Source organism: Triticum dicoccoides, chromosome 3B, assembly GCF_002162155.2.
Source record: "Triticum dicoccoides isolate Atlit2015 ecotype Zavitan chromosome 3B, WEW_v2.0, whole genome shotgun sequence".
NCBI classification, from domain to species: Eukaryota; Viridiplantae; Streptophyta; class Magnoliopsida; order Poales; family Poaceae; genus Triticum; species Triticum dicoccoides.
In genome coordinates this window covers 225,371,907-225,389,501 of record NC_041385.1, presented here as the reverse complement: position 1 = coordinate 225,389,501, position 17,595 = coordinate 225,371,907, and the positions used below count along the sequence as shown (strand labels likewise).

Genomic DNA, 17,595 nt, shown 5'->3' with positions numbered 1-17,595 from the left:
TTTTCTCTGGGGATCCCCACCCCACTGCCCAATGAACGCCCCCCAACCGCCGGTGACTGCCAACCAGAGGTCTCACGACTTCGAATACCCATTGACCACTAGTTTATTACCATTTATGTCCTTCATATACGCGCTGACGGGTGGGCCCTATGGTAATGTGCGCTGCTGAATGTGGACCGTTTGACAGGTCAATTGATCGTGTTATCAACAAATTACGGAGCTGTATGGTGAGCCATTGACCGTATGATCACCCTAAAATGTACTCCTATTTTATTAACACAGTACAGACTCAAACTACCATTTCTTTCTTTCATATACGGGCTGACAGGTGGGCCCCACGGTTACGCGCCCCGATGGTGCAACACTAGTTGCGCCGTTTGACTGGTCAATTGATTGTGTCATCAACAAAATACGGAGTTGTACGGGTGAGCCAGTGACCGTATAATCATGACATGTATTTGTTTAACACGGTACAGATGCAAGGGCTCATATATACGCGCAAGCACTCACCGCTATAAGCGCACACACGCGAACCCTACCCCTATGAGCACCTTCGAGAGAGTGGGCCAGCATATATGATCTTGAGATTTTACGAAGTCACCATAGGTGCCTCGTAGTCGAGTGGAACATCTCCTCCCACTGAACGTACATCGCCGGAAAATACTGAAATTAACACAAGATAAATGCGAGCATCGGGACTTTAACCTTGGTGGGCTCGAGAAACCACTGTCCTCTAACCATCCAACCACATGTTGGTTAGCACGACAAAATGTATGTGGTGACCGTGATGAGCTTATTCTGAAGTCCAGTGACCATATCGTGCTTTCGCTTCAAATACAATGACCGTAAGTGTCGTCAACAAAATACGGAGCACACATCAAATGCAAAGTCCGTTAGTGTCATCAACAAAATATGGAGACGTACCGTGAGCTAGATACCATTGTACTATTGTATATGCTTATTTTCTTAGTGGCCGATTGCATGTGTGGTGTGGTGGGCACATCATTTCTAGTTGTGGTGGGTCAACATGAAGACTCATGGGTCGGTTCCATCCTGCGCCACATATAGGTTGGACCAAGACGTGTTATACAAAGACCCATGTGGAGGACTCGGTGTACAACACGAAGCTACCAGGGTCGCGCAGGATTCTATTCCCACTGGTGATAAGCCGACTATATATGATTTGTAACTCTAGGCCCTTAGTATGTTATACAAGCTTGGGGGCTAGTTCGTCGATAGTATACACACACGCACAATGCCTGGTATTCACGTGTACTTTGCACACACCCCTATCACTAATATACAGTACCAGGAGTAGGCTCTTTCTTCAACTGCAAGGGTCCGATCCGAACTAGGGTAAAACTTTTCCTCGTATTACCATCCAGCCTAACAGCCAGGGATATCATACCGAATGATATGATGAAATCATATCTTCCAACTACTAAGAGAGAGGTGTGTCGGGGGGCAATGTGTGTGAGAGAGGCCTAAAGATAATGTGCGTAGTGTTCCATCCTCGTATCTAATGCATAAAATTACGTGTAAAAGGCGGTTCTACGCATTAAATTAAAATATAAATGGCATTATTATTTTTGGATGAGATCATGAATTTTGCAAAATTGCGTATGGACAAAAATCGGTCTATCAGACACCCATACTCTATTGAATTCTAGCATGTGCATGTGTTTATTTCATATTATCGATCCATAGAGTGAGAGCGGTTTGAAATACAGGCAATGGATGCTTTTGCAATTCATATATAAACATTAATTAGTGCACTCCATGTCGTTAGTGTGAAGCACTTTATACATTTGTCACTTGCATGGATACATTCCAAATTGCTAGCTACGAAATAAAATACATGTCGAATTCAACATAAAGGGGGTTTCGAAGATTCGAATTCATAGGAAGTGCATTCATCTATTTGAACCGGAGATAATGGCATTTGTAAATCAGATGTAAAAGGGGGCATCAATCTTTGTTATGAGTTTGAACATGCTATATATATTCATACGCATATCTAACTTTTTTTGCAACCAAGGAGATTATATCTGGAACCATGCATGAACTGAGGTAAGTTGCATATTTTTTAATATATACTCATGTACAATGTATATTCAAATGTACCCTCTCCATTCCAAAATAATTGTAGCTTTAGGATTTTCAAGATTAAAGATTTGTGGAGTTTGACAAATCCTGAAAGTTCAATTCAAGAGAACCGAAAACCTTAATGCTTCTGCTCCCAAATATTGAACGAAGCACCAAATAGCCCTCTGGTCACCCGAAACCGTGCAAGACTAATGTTTTGGTGGTAGGAATTTACTGTCCTGACTCTGGCCCGTGTAGCCTATCGGCCCGATGTCCAAAGGTCTAAACCGGGGTAGGTTTGTAACTTCACCAAGACGCCAGTCTCAACCGCCTCCGAGAAGCATTCATACGCCGTGGGCGCCTAAACACCCATGCGCTCGGCCGAAATCTATCCCGCCCACATTTGGGACACCTTACATGACTGTCCTACCCCCAACCCGCAATATGTCCGAAATTTTAGATGGGGGCAAAGTTTGTAACTTTCCCCAAATTTCAAACAAGCGCGTATCAAACCGAAACATTGTTCCCCCTTAGTTCCCCGCCTCCCTCCGTTTCCCCATTCATACTCCGTGGGCGCGAAAACGCCCTTTCCACCAGCCGCGAAACCCCAGCCTCCTCCGTCCTCCAACCCATAGCGGCCAATCCACCGTCGCCCTCCTCCATCATGCCGAGCCGGTACCCCGACGTCGTCGTCCAACGCAACTGTAACCGCAATGCCCTCAAGGACTTAGCAGCTGAAGCCGAGGCAGAGCTGCCTCCACGACGCTGATGCCGACGTGCGCCGTACCAGAACCACTCCGACCACGCTGTCCTGCGCCTCACTGCTGCGGCTTCACTATCGCAACCGTCCACCGCACCGGGGTTGTTCCCGCTACGCCGTCGTTCGCCACCTCGGATCTGCTTCCCCGCCGCCGAAAGACGGCCACCGCACCACACTCAACAACTTGGCCATGGGTTCGTCCAAGGCTGCACCGTCCTCCACAACTTCTGGTTTCCAGCGAACAACAAGAAGATCGTCGGAAAAACAAAAGGAGGACACAACACTGCCAGCAGAAAGAGGTACTCCTCTTCCCTTATTCGTGCAAATCTTACGTCTCCGCTCACACCGTATTCATCCCACAAAAGAAACTAGTTGAGCGCTTCTTACTGCATTTTCTTCATGATACTAAATGCACAAGGTTTCCTCCCTTTTACTATTTCACCTTTGCTAGAGGTCAGTAGCCCGCCTGGATTTCGATTCAGGGTCAGTCGAACCGCAATTAAAAGAAGCAGCACCCGCTTAGGCGCGCAGAGCACCTAGTCCGCCTGTTCCTCGGGGAAGCGCCACATCGGTGTCTATCATAGGGGTGTGGAGGTCGGCGGGGCTTGAATGGATGGCTGGGGGGCGGTGCCAAGCACGGCGATGCGGTGAGGTCGAGGGGAGGGCGCAGGCAGGGGAGGAATACTGGGCCAGTGGTCGCTGGCGTTTCGAGGAAGATCGTCAACACTGACTGGCTGGAGGTAGATGAAGACGATCTGCCCGTTCTTTGTACATCGGACGGTGCAGAAAAAATGGACTGACCTATTTGCTTTTAGTTGACTGTTATTTTCATAGAATCCTATAGTAATTTAGTGTGATATGCATGTTGTAGAGCTATCATATGTCTCCCGTCATTTATTTCTCACTGACCTGCTATATGCTACCTTTACACTGTACTAATTGTGCACACACTTCACCCATACTCACACTATTATTTTTTTATGCATGGGTATTTCAGACCCTGACGTAGTGTTGATGAATACCGAAAAGAAAAGACAGAAGTCGCTGCAGTGTAATTCGAAGATAAGCACTAAGTGTTTCAGCGCTCTAATGGGTGCAGTGTCAGCAGTTGGAGACAGTAAACATAGCTCTGCAGTTGATGATCTCAATTGCCACACACAACCATCCCAGGTGCTTGCTTTAACTTTGCGCTGTCAAATGTGGTTGCATGTTGCATATGGTGTCTAGCTTGTATTGCTTCCAATTTGGTTAAATTGCATCTGCTTACTTTACACATTATTCCTTTGATAATGACATGCCTTCCTGTTTTTGATACATACTACATATGTCTATTAACCATGTTCGTACATCAAACTAATGCTCTTTTGTATCCATCGTCAATCACTTATGTTGAGATAGTCACCCAAGTGGGTTATTGTGAGACGCCCTACTCGTTTAAAGAGTGCAGTGTCATCCTCCCCACATGATTCTCAAGAAACAGCAAGGCTAAATGAAGATAGTCAATGTAGCTCTCTAGTTGATCACCGCAATTCCCCCACACCACCATCGCAGGTGCTTGCTCTTACTTGGCAGTGTGATATGTGGTTGCATGTTGCATATGGTGTCTACCTTGTAATGCTTCTAATTAGGGTAAATTGCATCTGCTTAGTTAACACATTATACCTGTGAATATGACATGCCTTCCTGTTTTTGGTACATACTACGTCTTTCTATTAACCATGTTCTTACATCAAACTACTTTTATTGTGTATCCCTCATCAATGCTCCTAATTTGCTAAATTGCATCTCCTTAGCTTACACATTATACATGTGAATATGACACGCCTTCCTATTTTTGATACATAATATCTGCCTATCACACCATGTTCTTACATCAAACTACTGTTCTTGTGTATCCTGCGTCTATCACTTATGATGAGACAGTCACGTGCGTGGGTTAATATGAGACGCAATACTCTTATAAAGAATGCAATTTCATCCTTTCCACATGATTCTAAACAAACAGCAAGCCTAAATGAAGATATTGAACATTGCTCTGTACCTGAAGACCGCACTTCCCCTACACCACCATCACAGGTGCTTGCTCCAACTTCCTAGTGTGATATGTGGTTGCATGTTGCATACGGTGTCTAGCTTGTAATGCTTCTAATTAGGGTAAATTGCATCTGCTTAGTTTACACACTATACCTGTGAATATGACATGCCTTCCTATTTTTGGTACACACTACATCTATATGTTAACCTTGTTCTTACATGACACTACCTCTCTTCTGTATCCTGCATCAATCACTTACGATGAGTCACCTTTATTCGTTGCATATTGCATATTATTTCTAGCCTGTTGCCATGTATTGCTTCTAATTTGGTCAAATACATTTGTTAGGGCACCCTTTTAATTTGGCAGAGTGATATTGGTTTCATCTTTGATATGGTTTCTAGCTTGCATCGATTCTAACAAGTTCAAGCACCTTGTGCTTAGTTTACACTTTATACATCATACATGTCAATATGTCACGCCGTCCTGTTTTTCATACATATTCCATCCTCCTATCATGCGGTTGTCTTACATGAAAGTAGTGTTCGTCAGTATCATGCATCAATAAGAGCAAATTTTATTCCTTTTTCTTGTGGGTTTGACTTGACAAGGCAAAATCAAGAAAGAGGAAAGAAAAGAGTAAGGAAGGCGATGATGGTGGTCCTCTGCAGCAACGTAAACAGAGCATCTGTACCGATTCTCCTTGTACTGATAGTGCATTACAAGGTCCAAGTCTCCGCTCCCCTACTCCACCATCCAAGGTGCTTGCTCTAACTTGGCAATGTGATATCTGGTTGCATGTTTCATATGGTGTCTAGCTCGTGTTGCTCCTAATTAGTGTAAACTGCATCTGCTTAGCTTACACATGATACATGTGAATATGACACGCTTTCCTATTTTTGGTACATACTATATCTGTCTATCACACCATGTTCTTACATGAAACTACTCTTCTTGTGTATCCTGCATCAGTCACTTATGATGGGACACCTTTAAGTTGGCAGTGTGATATTGGTTTGCGTCTTGAATATGATTTCTAGCATGTATTGCTTCTAGTTTGATGAACGCCACCTATGACGAGACAGTTTTAACTTGGCAGAGTGATATTGATTGCACCTTCCATATGGTGTCTTGCAGTGTTTCTAATTTGTTGAAGTGCCTTCTGCTTAGTTACCACATCATAAGTGTGAATATGTCAAGCCGTCCATTTTTTTGTACATATTCCATCCTCGTATCATGACTTTGCCTTTCATCAGAGTAGTGTTCGTCAGTATCATGCATGAATGAGTTCTAAAGAGCGAATGATATTCCTTTTTCTTGTCGGTATGACCTCACAATGCAAAATCAATAAAGCTGAAGGAAATTGGCAAGGCATTGGATGATGTTGGTCCTTCCGAGCAACTGAAACGGAGGTTCTCTACAGATTCTACTCCGCCATCCTCCCAACAAGATTTGCAAGACAACGCAAGGCTAGACAGTCAACGTAGCTGTGTAGATGATGATCACATCTCCCCTACTCCACCATCATAGGTGCTTGCTCTAACTTGACACTATTATATGTGGTTGCATGTTGCGTATGATGTCTAGCTTGTATTGCTTCTAACTTGAATTGCATCTGCTTACTTTACACATAATGCCTGTGAATATGACACGTGTTCCCGTTTTCTAGAACATACGTGTACATGATGAGCACATCTCCCCTACTCCACCATCACAGGTGCTTGCTCTTACTTGGAACTGTTATACGTGGTTGCGTTTTTCGTATGATGTCTAGTTTGTATTGCTTCTGATTATGTAGAATTGCATCTGCGTAGCTTACAACTTATACCTGCAATGATCACTTACCCATAAGACACATTTAACTTGGGACTGTGATGTAGGTTGCATCTTGCATTGTCTTCTAGCTTGTACTGCTTCTAATTTCTTGAAATGGCACTTACGACGAGACACTTTTTACCTGATAGAGTGATATTGGTTGCATGTTCATATGGTGCCTAGCTTTCATTTCTTCTAATTTTGTTGAAATGCCTTCCGCTTACTAGTTTTTTCATACATATTCCATCCTCCTATCGTACATGTGAATATGAAATGCTGTATTTTTTTGTATATATTCCATCCTCCTATCCTGCGCTTGCCTTACATCAAAGTAGTGTTCGTCTGTATCATGCATCAACCAGTTATGCAGAGCTAATTTTATTCATCTTCTTGTGGTTTTGACTTCATAAGGCAATATCAGAAAATAGGAAGGAAAAGAGTAGGTTAGGGGATGTTGGTGGTACTCCGCACCGACGCAAACAGAGACTCTCTAGATTTGCCACTGCTACTGCTAATGAAGTTGAAGTCCCAAGTCTACATGATGAGTTCATCTCCCGTACTCCACCATCGCAGGCGCTTGCTCTAAGTTGACAATGTGATAATTGGTTTCATGTTGCATATGTTGTCTAGCCTGTATTTCTTCTATTTTGATTAAATTGCACCTGCTGAGTTTGTACGTTATACATGTGCATATGACATGGCTTTCTGTGTCTAGAATACACTTCATCTATCTATCATACCATGTTCTTACATCAAAGTACTGTTGTTGTGTATCCCGCATCAGTAACTCATGATTGGACGCTTTTAACATGGCAGTTTGATAGTGGTTGCATCTTGCATTGATTTCTACATTGTACTGCTTCTAATTTTTCGAATTGCCACTTATGACAAGACACTTTTAACTTGGCAGAGTAATATTGGTTGCATCTTTCATATGGTGTCTAGCTTGCATTACTTCTATTTTCTTGAAAATCCTTCTGCTTAGTTTGCACATCGTAGCTGTGAATATGTCATGCCGTCCTGTTTTTCTTACATATTTCATCCTCATACGGTTGTCTTACATCAAAGTATTGCTTGTCTGTATCATGCATCAATGAGTTCTGAAGAGTGATTTTATTCTTTTGTGTTGTGGGTACAGCTTGACATGGCAAAGTCAAAAAAGAGCAAGGAAAATAATATAGTAGGGAGTGATGTTACTCATCAGGTGAAACAGAAAAGGTTCTGCCATCGAGATTCTACTAGTACTTATAATGCAGTAGAAGGTCCAAGTCCACCGGCTAAATCTACAAACACAGTATCACCTGCTCCACCAGCTGCAACATCCGCTTCAACTGTACCAGCATCTCAACCAGTTACTCGTTCGTTTGCTCCGGAACTGGCCAGTTCCCAAGCTGCCTTCACACCTAACACTACTTCCGAAGCACTGCTGACACAACATGACTTGGCAAGATCAGATGAACCTCATGAGCATCAACACCAAGACGGTACCTGACCGAGTCAAGTTGCAGTTGCATGCTCCTTTATATGTACTCTCACAGTTTGATGTACACTAACACTTTCCATATTCGTTGTTGAACTAGCACCACGGCGCAAGCGGAAACAGACATCAGGGATAATGCTTGACAGATTAACAAAATCTAAAGGAGGAAGAATGGAGATCCATTTTGAGGCAGGTTTTAAAAGGCCACGTGATGCTACAGAGTCAACCAAGTTAGTATCAGAGGCAGCCGTTGCTATTAGGTGTCATGCACGTATCCTCCCAACGTGGATCCAGTACAGAAATGAGAAAGACAATACCCAGTTTAACACCTTCCTTGACCATTTATCCGTAAGTAATGTTATTCACCACAATTAGTAATATTGTCTTGCTCGGTCCCATACTTTCTAGCTTCCTCCTAATAAGACTCACATTCTTTTTTCAACAGATGAGGTTCAAGTTGGATCCGAAAGATGATGCAACTAAACAAGCATGCACTCATGTTTTTCAGTCTGCTCTGCGACAGTATCGGTACCACCTTAGAAAATCTCACTTGAAGGCAAGGCTAACAATGAAATCGCCCAAACATCTCCAGTGGAATATATTACAGATGAAGACTGGACAGCCCTCGTTAAACACTGGTCTGATCCAAAGTATCAGGTAGGCTATATGTATTTGATTAAACCACATATTGAACTTGTATTTATGTATGTGCCTTACAAGTGTATCTTCTTCTAGGGTAACTGTTTGAAGAACAAAACCAACCGTTCTAAAGTGAAATTCCAACAAACAACAGGATCTCGTAGCTATATTGCACACTGCGAGGCTCTTGTAAATAGCTGCTACTTCCTTCTTTTTTGTGCCATATTATTGTATCTATATTGACTTGTTCCAAATACAGAGGAAAGCCCGTGCAGACCAAAAAGAACCTGAACCGAATGCAGTGCAAATCTTCAAGGATTGCCACACCAGCAAGATGAAGGGCATGAGCACACCAGTTCAAGCCGCTGTTGTAAGTCCTTACTCCTCCTGCCTTGAACTGATTGGTACTGTGATGTGTTCATTTAACTACTTGGTTTGCAGCCAATGTCAGTTACTATGTTCACTTTTATACACAGTTGTCTTAACGTATCATTTCACCTTACATGGTTTAAAAGAGATGAAGGATATTCTTTTGGTCTTGATCTGTAATCTAGTTGTTATGTTCACGTGCGCATACAATGATAAAATAGCCTGTTTGTTTTATATCTATTTGCCCATGATATGAATGATGTCATACTATGTTCACCCTACTTTAAACCATGTCTCTTTATCCTTAGATGTCAACGAATGTGAGGAAATAGACAATACAGTAGGCATGCTACATGGACATATGTTCCGAACGTGATTTTATTATGTAGTTGGCACTACAATACATGCTAATGTATTACAGTAGTTCACCAAAATAAGTTATGTATAAACGTTTAACCTACTTTGTTTGTTTTTATCTCATTAGTAACTTATCTGGTACACTAATCTACAAGTTCAAACTTTCAGGAAGCTATGGAACAAATGATTGAACAGCCACAACCACCTGAAGGTGACGAGGCTACTACATGCACAATGTCACCTCTTGCTGTAGTGCGTCAGTATCTCTCCACTAATAGTGCAAAAAGCACCTTCTTGCGTAATTCTGGGTTGGTTGTCAAGGTAACCTCGTCCAAATCGCCTACTGAACAAAATCTTCCTGCTAGACAGAGTGATATATCTGTGCTCCAGACACAAGTCCAACCCCTAATGGACGTTGTTTCGGAAACAAGAATAGTGGTTGAGAAATGTCGTCAAGATATGAATGGTTTTGAAACCATACTATCAGACATTCGCTTCGTTGTTCAAAAGCAATGGCGGAAAAAGGTGGAGATCGTGCTGCTCCATCAGATTCTACAGCCTGAAACATTAGCCCTCAGGTCAACTGATCTGTGCTTCTATACATCTGATGGTGCTTTTATCTGGAAGGACTGTAAACTTGATGCCAATAGGCCTTTTGTTGTATGGTTGGAATTTATTTTGTTGTGATACAACATTTATGATGCTGCCACAGGCTACAGTAATTACGACGCTATTTTTGTATAGTGTAGGTTTATCTTCGTAATGTATTCGGCCGAAAGCTTCGTAGGAGCCCAACATGCCAACATTCGTCAGGCCCATTCCAATTGGGCTAAAAACGATTACGGGCAGAAATTGGCATGTAGCTCACTAAAACTATCTGGGCTTAAATCAGCATAAGCTTTCATATTTTTCTGGTAGGCCTGTGCCCATAGTGGGCCTTTAACAGGCCTGAACATAATTTGGGCCCTCAGTAAAAATAGGCCGTTTACATGTGTAAATATCTCAAGCCCATAAAAACAATGGGCCTTTAATAGACCGAAAGTGAGATTGGGCCCTGATTGTGCCAAATAACCCACTGGACTGAGCAGGCCGAAATGGTGGCCCATTTACGATGCGGATATTTGACAGGCCAAAATTCGGACAGGACGTAAATGCGCCGACCTAATACACGGGCCTTTAACAGGCCGGAACTTCGGTCGGGCTAGATTATCGTCATTTTTATATGGGCGGTTAATGGGCCCGATATGAAGTTGGGCCACATATGGCCCATGGTTTACGTCCGGCGTTAACAAGCCGAAAATGACAACAGGCCGAAAGTGGCCCAAATCTATAGTGGGCCTCTAACAAGCCGAATGACAAACATGTCCGAATATGACCCAAATCCTTCACGGTCGTTTATGGGCCGAAAGTTTTGATGGCCTGTAAATGGGCCCAAATGAAGCCGGACCTTTAACAAGCCGGAAATACACCGGGCCATAATTCGGCCCAATTACTTACTGGACTGTTAACGGGCCAGAAGTGACCATGGGCCGCATTGATGACAAGTTTAGACCAGGCCGTTGACGGGCCGATTTTATAGAGAATGTTGGGCCTTTAGCTGGGCTGGCCCATTATGGTTTGCAGAATCTTGTGGGCCTTTAGCTGGGCCGGCCCATTGTGGTCCGCAAAATCTTGTGGGCCTTTAGCTGGGCCGGCCCATTATGGTCTGCAAAATCGTGAGCCTTTAGCTCGGCCGACCCATTATGGTCCGCTAAATTTTGTGGGCCTTTAACTAGGCCGGCCCATTATGGTCTGCTAAATCTTATGGGCCTTCGGTTGGGCCGGCCCATTTAAACTTTGTGGGCCACTTTTGGGCCAGTCCACATGTCAACATATCATAGGCCCATCTCGACTGTTGGATGAGTGACACATGTGCCAACGTGGAGCTGACGCGTGGATCCGTCAGCCAATGAGAATTTTACACACGGAAAATCGGCATTGGTCGTGGCTGTTAACGGGTTATCGGATCCAAAATCCGACCCGATAGCTTAACGTCGTTCCGTTACGATGGATGCTACGTGTCGGTCACCCTTGACGAAAGCACTTCTGTGACGCGTGATTTATCATCATGGAAGTGGACACTTCCGTGATGATAATTTTGGTAATGTCATGGAACACTTCTACGACAGCACAAGTATGACTATCTTGATTCTGTCATAAAATCGTCATGGATGTACATGCATGACAGAAAACGCGAAATACTGTGACAAACACGTATCATCACGGAAGTGTATCTTTTTGTAGTGAAGTGGATCAGGAGATCTGCACAATCAAGAGAAAGACGATGTACATGGTGCGCTGGATGGGCGCAAGCTTACCTCACCAGGAGCAATAGCGGGGCGGCAGGGAGCTTTAGCCTCTAATGAACTCGCCGCTCCAAAGGGCCACGGGCGCACAGACAATGCCTGAGAGACTCACCGATGTGCGGTGGATTTCCTAGTGGCAACGACGCGGTTCGGGGTGGGTCGTGCCTGCCGGAATTTGGCCGAAGGCAGTAAGGACAAAGGCGGAGCTAGGGGGTGCACGATGGAGCAGCCTGCCGGCGGTGTTGAGGGAAGAGAGGGGAAATGAAGAGGGGGTAAAGGGGAATTTATAGGACACTACCACGGGCTCGGGAGTGCACAGAGAGCACGTGGACGTATGACGTGGGTGAGGGAGTGCGTCGGTTGTGAGCGAGGTCATGGGCAAGTCGGGAGGTTAGGGACAATATGGGCGGGTCCCACGCGTCAGCGAAAGAGAGAAGAGAGAAGAGAGAAGAGAGAGAGAAATGCGCGCTCGTGGGCTGGCTAGCTGGGCCGGGGTGGCTTGGCTGGGTGGCCCCCCTTTTTCAATTTTTCTCTTTTTTCTGTTTCTTCCGTTTGTTTGCATTTGATTTCGAATTTGGTTTTCTTTCAAAAACAAACTTTCTCTAAATTCCAAATGGAATATTTCTAAGCATGTGAACATTTTATTTGCCCTTTTTAGGAAAATGACTTTTGTCACTGCATTTTCCTTTCTATTTTAATTTCCTTTTGAACTTCAGGTTGGTTTCAAAACAGATATGTTTTGAATCAAATTAAAATATTAACAGAAGGTCCAACATTCATCTGGACTTATGGTAATTTTTTTTCCTGCCAAACAATGCAAGGCCCTTATAAATATTTCCCCTTTTGATTTTTCAATTGATTCCAACATCAATCCATTTCATACAATTTGCGAAAATTATCAGGGGCTTAAATACTACTCCCTTCGTCCGGAAATACTTGTCATCAAAATGAACAAAAGGGGATGTATCTAGATGTATTTTAGTTCTAGATACATCACTTTTTATTCATTTTGATGACAAGTATTTTTGAACGCAGAGAGTATACGGGACTTCTATGGATAACCTTACAAAATAAAAGTTATGGTGTTTCTAAGTTACAGGTTTTTTTCATGCAAAACTACCAATTAATTAAACTAAACCGAAGTCATGTGGAAAGGCAGGGCCATGTGGCGCAATGTGATTGCCCCGTACAGATTCACGCAAGTGAGTGCGTGTGGAACATTTGATCTAAATCCAACGGCCAGAAATAGATCGGCTCACCTCGAGGTGGTTACGTCACCGAAGTTTTGTCGGAAAACTCAAACGCGGCGACGTAGTTCTTGGATCTCGTCGAAAACGACGCTCCGGCAGTCTTCGAGGCGATGATGGGCACAGATGGAGGCGGCAGATCAAGGGGAGGACAGCGGTGGTGTTGGTCGGCCTCATGGACGACGGCAATCGATGTCAACATGGTCACCGAAGATCACACGTGCATCGGTGCTCTTAGGTGATGGCGGATTTCTCCAAAGTGAGCACCTCTGGATGAACCAAGTGGATCAGGAGATGTGCACAAGCAAAAGAAAGACAATGTACATGATGCGCTGGATGGGTGCAAGCTTACCTCACTAGGAGCAATGACGGGGCGGCGGGGAGCTTTGGCCTCTAATGAACTCGTCGCTCCAGAGGGCCACGGGCGCACAGACAATGCCTGAGAGACTCACTGATGTGCGGTGGATCTCCTGGTGGCAACGACGCGCCTCAGGGTGGGCCATGCCTGTCAAAATTCGGCCGAAGGCAGTAAGGACAGAGGCGGAGCTAGGGGGTGCACGATGGAGCAGCCTGCTGGCGGTGTCGAGGGAAGAGAGGGGAAACGAAGAGGGGTCAAGGGGAATTTATAGGACACTACCACGGGCTCGGGAGCGCACGGAGAGCACATGGACGTGCGACGTGGGTGAGGGAGTGCGTCGGCAGCGAGCAAGGTCGTGGGCGCGTCGGGAGGTTGGGGACGATGTGGTGGGCCCCACGCATCAGCGAGAGAGAGAAGAGAGATGAGAGAGAGAAATGCGCGCTCGTGGGCTGGCTAGCTGTGCCGGGGTAGCTTGGCTGGATGGCCCCCCTTTTTCAATTTTTTCTCTTTTTTCTGTTTCTTCTGTTGTTTCCATTTAATTTTGAATTTTGTTTTCTTTCAAAAACAAACTTTCTCTAAATTCCAAATGGAAAATTTCTGCGCATGTGAACATTTTATTTGCCCTTTTTAGGAAAATAACTTTTGCCAGTGTATTTTCCTTTCTGTTTTAATTTCCTTTTGAACTTCAGGTTGGTTTCATAACAAATATGTTTTGAATTGAATTAGAATATTAACAGAAGGTCCAACATTCATCTGGACTTATGGCAATTATCTTTCCTGCCAAACAATGCAAAGCCCTTATAAATATTTTCCCTTTTGATTTTTCAATTGATTCCAACATCAATCCATTTCAACCATTTTGCGAAAATTATCAGGGGCTTAAATACTATATGGGATTTCTATGGATAACATTATGCCCCAAAATATATTCCAATTGCTACCCAATTTTGGAATTCAAAATTATTCACTAAACCTTTTAGGGTTCATTCTACTTTCCTAAATCTCAAACAATTGTTTCAAATGTGGCAATAGGGTCCTTGACCCTCTAGGTGATCAAACAAGGCAAACAAGACAATGTTAGTTGACTAGGAAGCAACAATGGTAAATTGCAGTCAATGTCAAACATTTTTTGGAAATTTTTAATTTCGTGTTGAAAATTAAACATACCAGATTTGGGGAAAATATGGGATGTGACAGCGAGGTTGCTGTCTGGGTAGGCGGTGGCGACGGCGGCGGAGAACGGGAGGAGCCTAACGGCCCCCTCGTAACCCTGGCTGGACCCCCCCCCTCCTCCCGCGGGAGCCACTCTGATATGTCGAGGTGTTGCGCCACCGTAGCCTCTCGCCGCACCAACGTTGCCATGTCGCGTCGTCGTCGTGTAGGAGGTGCCCGCGCCACCATTGTCCTGCCGCGTTGCCGTCGAGGAGGAGGAGAAGGGATGGGTGAAATGGGGACTGGAGTTTGCGGCGCGTGGGGGTGAGAGGATAAGCCTCCTGTGGTGTGAGGGTGTTCGCAATAGAAAGTACACAGAGCGAAGGGTTGAGTAAACTGCTTCAAGATTCATGCAAAAGAATCGAACGGTGGCTGGGGCGTTCGCCGGGACTTCCCTGAGAATGTCAGACGGATAATGATTTCCAAAAAGAAAGAAAGAAAAAACTAACAAAACGAACCGAGCTCACCTACGTCACCGCTCTTCCCGTTTTCACTTTTGCACGCGTTTTCCCGCCCCGAACCAAATTCCAAAAGGAAAGGCTTGGACCGCGCAGATCCCCTCTTCTTTCTATCCCTCTCCCGCTCAAGCGCCGTCAAACCCTAGCTGGCTAGCTCCGTCCCTCCTCCTCTCATGGCGTCCCCGCGTGCGCCCGACTGGCCCCGTGGCCTCATCTTCGCCCCCGGCGACGCCGATCTCATAACAATCCACCTCCAGCGCAAGATCTCCGGGTCCTCGCTCCCCGCCGCCGACGCCCGGTACATCCACAACGCGGACGTGTACGCGGCCGAGCCCGCCGCGCTCGTCACCGGCCTCCTCTCCGCCTCGGCGAGGAGCGACGGCGAGGGCAGGGAGTGGTACTTCTTCACCTCCGTGCGGGCCCAGAGCAGCCGGGACACCCGCAGGTGCCGCGCCGTGGTCGCGGGTGGGGCCGGCACCTGGCATTCGGAGAAGGCGCGGTGCGTCGTGCTCGACGGGGACTGCGGCATCGTCGGGTACCGCCAATCCTTCACCTACGAGCCCAAGAACGGCTGGCTGATGCTCGAGTTCAGCCAACAAGAACCCCGCCGCGGCGAGGCCATGCCCGTCCTCTGCAAAATCTACCAGAAGCGTCGTGCCGGCCGGTCCGCCTCGAAGACGATTTCGTCTGGGTCGTCGTCGATGTCGGGATCCAAGAGGAAGGCGGCGGCCGCGGACGAGCGCTCCGTCGAGGGTTCCTCGGCCCGCGTGAGGCGATTCCTGCAGTTCCGTCCGCCTCCTGCCGCACCAAATCCGCCCGCACTGTTTGCTACATCGGGGATTCAAGAAGCGTTCTTGCTTTCAGTCGAGCGGCCGCAGGCAGAGCAAGAACCAGAGGAGCCGCAAGAACCGCCGGTACGCATAGCACACACAGCCACACCGCTAATTCCCAGCTTCTCCATGGCCGCCGACCACGCCCTGACCTTCGACCGCACCACCTTCCTCCGCCCCGCCCAAGATTGGCCCATGCCGATGCCAGTGAATTCGGACCTGAGCGACACGTCGACGGCACTACTGGGCAATTATGGCTTCGTCTCACCAGCCACCTCCGAGCTGAGCAGCTACAATGCTACGACACCCTTGAGAGATAACACCGGCGCTTGGGCCTTTCAGCCGTCCGCCCTGACCTCCTCCTATGACACCACCTTCCTCCTCCCTGGCCAAGATTGGGCCACACCAGAGTCGTCACAAGTCAGTGAGGCATCGACGCTGGACAGCTACGGCTGCTTCTCGCCCGACCATGCCACATCCAGGCTCACCACACAGCCGATCAGCAATGGCACCGGCTATTGTTGGTCTTTCCCGCAGTACAGCGAGCTATCGGCAATTTTTGGCGCCTGATTGAATGCTTTGATACGCTTCCACGCTAGGCTGAGAGGAGTGTGGGTATGCCTCCTTTAGTTTGTAGGGATTTTTTGCCATACTCGATTGTTTTCAGCAGCAACTCTGCTTTCTGTTGGAACTGAGGCTTGGTTCAGTTAACCGACATCTTAGCGGTCCTCCGGCGATGTAACTGGGATGCACACAGCACACATAGCTGTGGATCCTTCGTTGTGCACTCTTCCTATAGCCGTGGTTTAATACAAGAGTTTACTTTTTAGGCCTCCAATTGATTTAGTTTTTTAGATTATTGTGCTTTTGTTGCTACTGCACACACACTGAATAATTCAGAAATGGAGCGCTTCTTGTTTACCTGGCCCACGCAGCGTTATAAGGTGAAGAACTTTTTAAGCAAGGGGCCTCGTAGTCTCCTACTCGTATGTTTTTGGGGTGATGATTCTTAAATCTTAATGTGGTCTATCCTTCATTATGAAAACAAAGCAGCACATCAAGCGATTTGCACGTTTTCACCCAGTTGGTTAATCTGGGTAGAACAATGGTTTTCCTTCTGCGTATCTGAAAATGAAAAAGTTCAGTGCTCTAAGTGATACTCACATACTGCCTCCGTCCGAAAAAGCTGGTCCCAAGCCAAATGGATGTATCTAGCACTAACTTGATGCTTGATACATCCATTTGAGTCATGCCATCAATAGTCACTCTTTTTGCAGATTCAGAAATAATGTAGAGCTTACTGAAGTAAAACAAAGTATATGTTATTAGCTGTCATAATGTTCAAGTCAAAGTTGTCTTGTTTCATACCACTGACGGCACCTTTGGTCCAGACGCATCAAAATAAGTCTTCTATGTTGTATATCATATCAGTTCTCTAAATTTTCAAATAGTACCTAAACCAGTTGATCTTATATCTTATAAATGCAGCTTCGTTTTTGGTCTAATCGGCGTCGGTCCATTCTCTTCTAGTTCTCATTTCTGCAGGCATTGAGCTTTCCAAGGAGGAGCAAGGCCTTAGAGGATGCACTGTTTGGTTTCTTCATC

At 45.6% G+C, this 17,595-nt stretch overlaps 1 protein-coding gene across 1 annotated transcript; it reads left to right on the top strand.

Annotated features, from left to right (window-relative positions):
- Positions 1-15,626: 15,626 nt before the first annotated feature.
- Positions 15,627-17,215, top strand: LOC119281169. Its single transcript, XM_037561770.1, has one exon. The coding sequence runs from the start codon at positions 15,739-15,741 to the stop codon at positions 16,558-16,560; it is 822 nt and encodes a 273-aa protein (XP_037417667.1). The 5' UTR covers positions 15,627-15,738; the 3' UTR covers positions 16,561-17,215.
- The last annotated feature ends 380 nt before the right edge of the window (positions 17,216-17,595 follow it).

Bases quoted from the DNA above. Each gene is read 5' to 3' on its own strand.
- LOC119281169 (XM_037561770.1), top strand. From the start codon at position 15,739: ATGCTCGAGTTCAGCCAACAAGAACCCCGCCGCGGCGAGGCCATGCCC.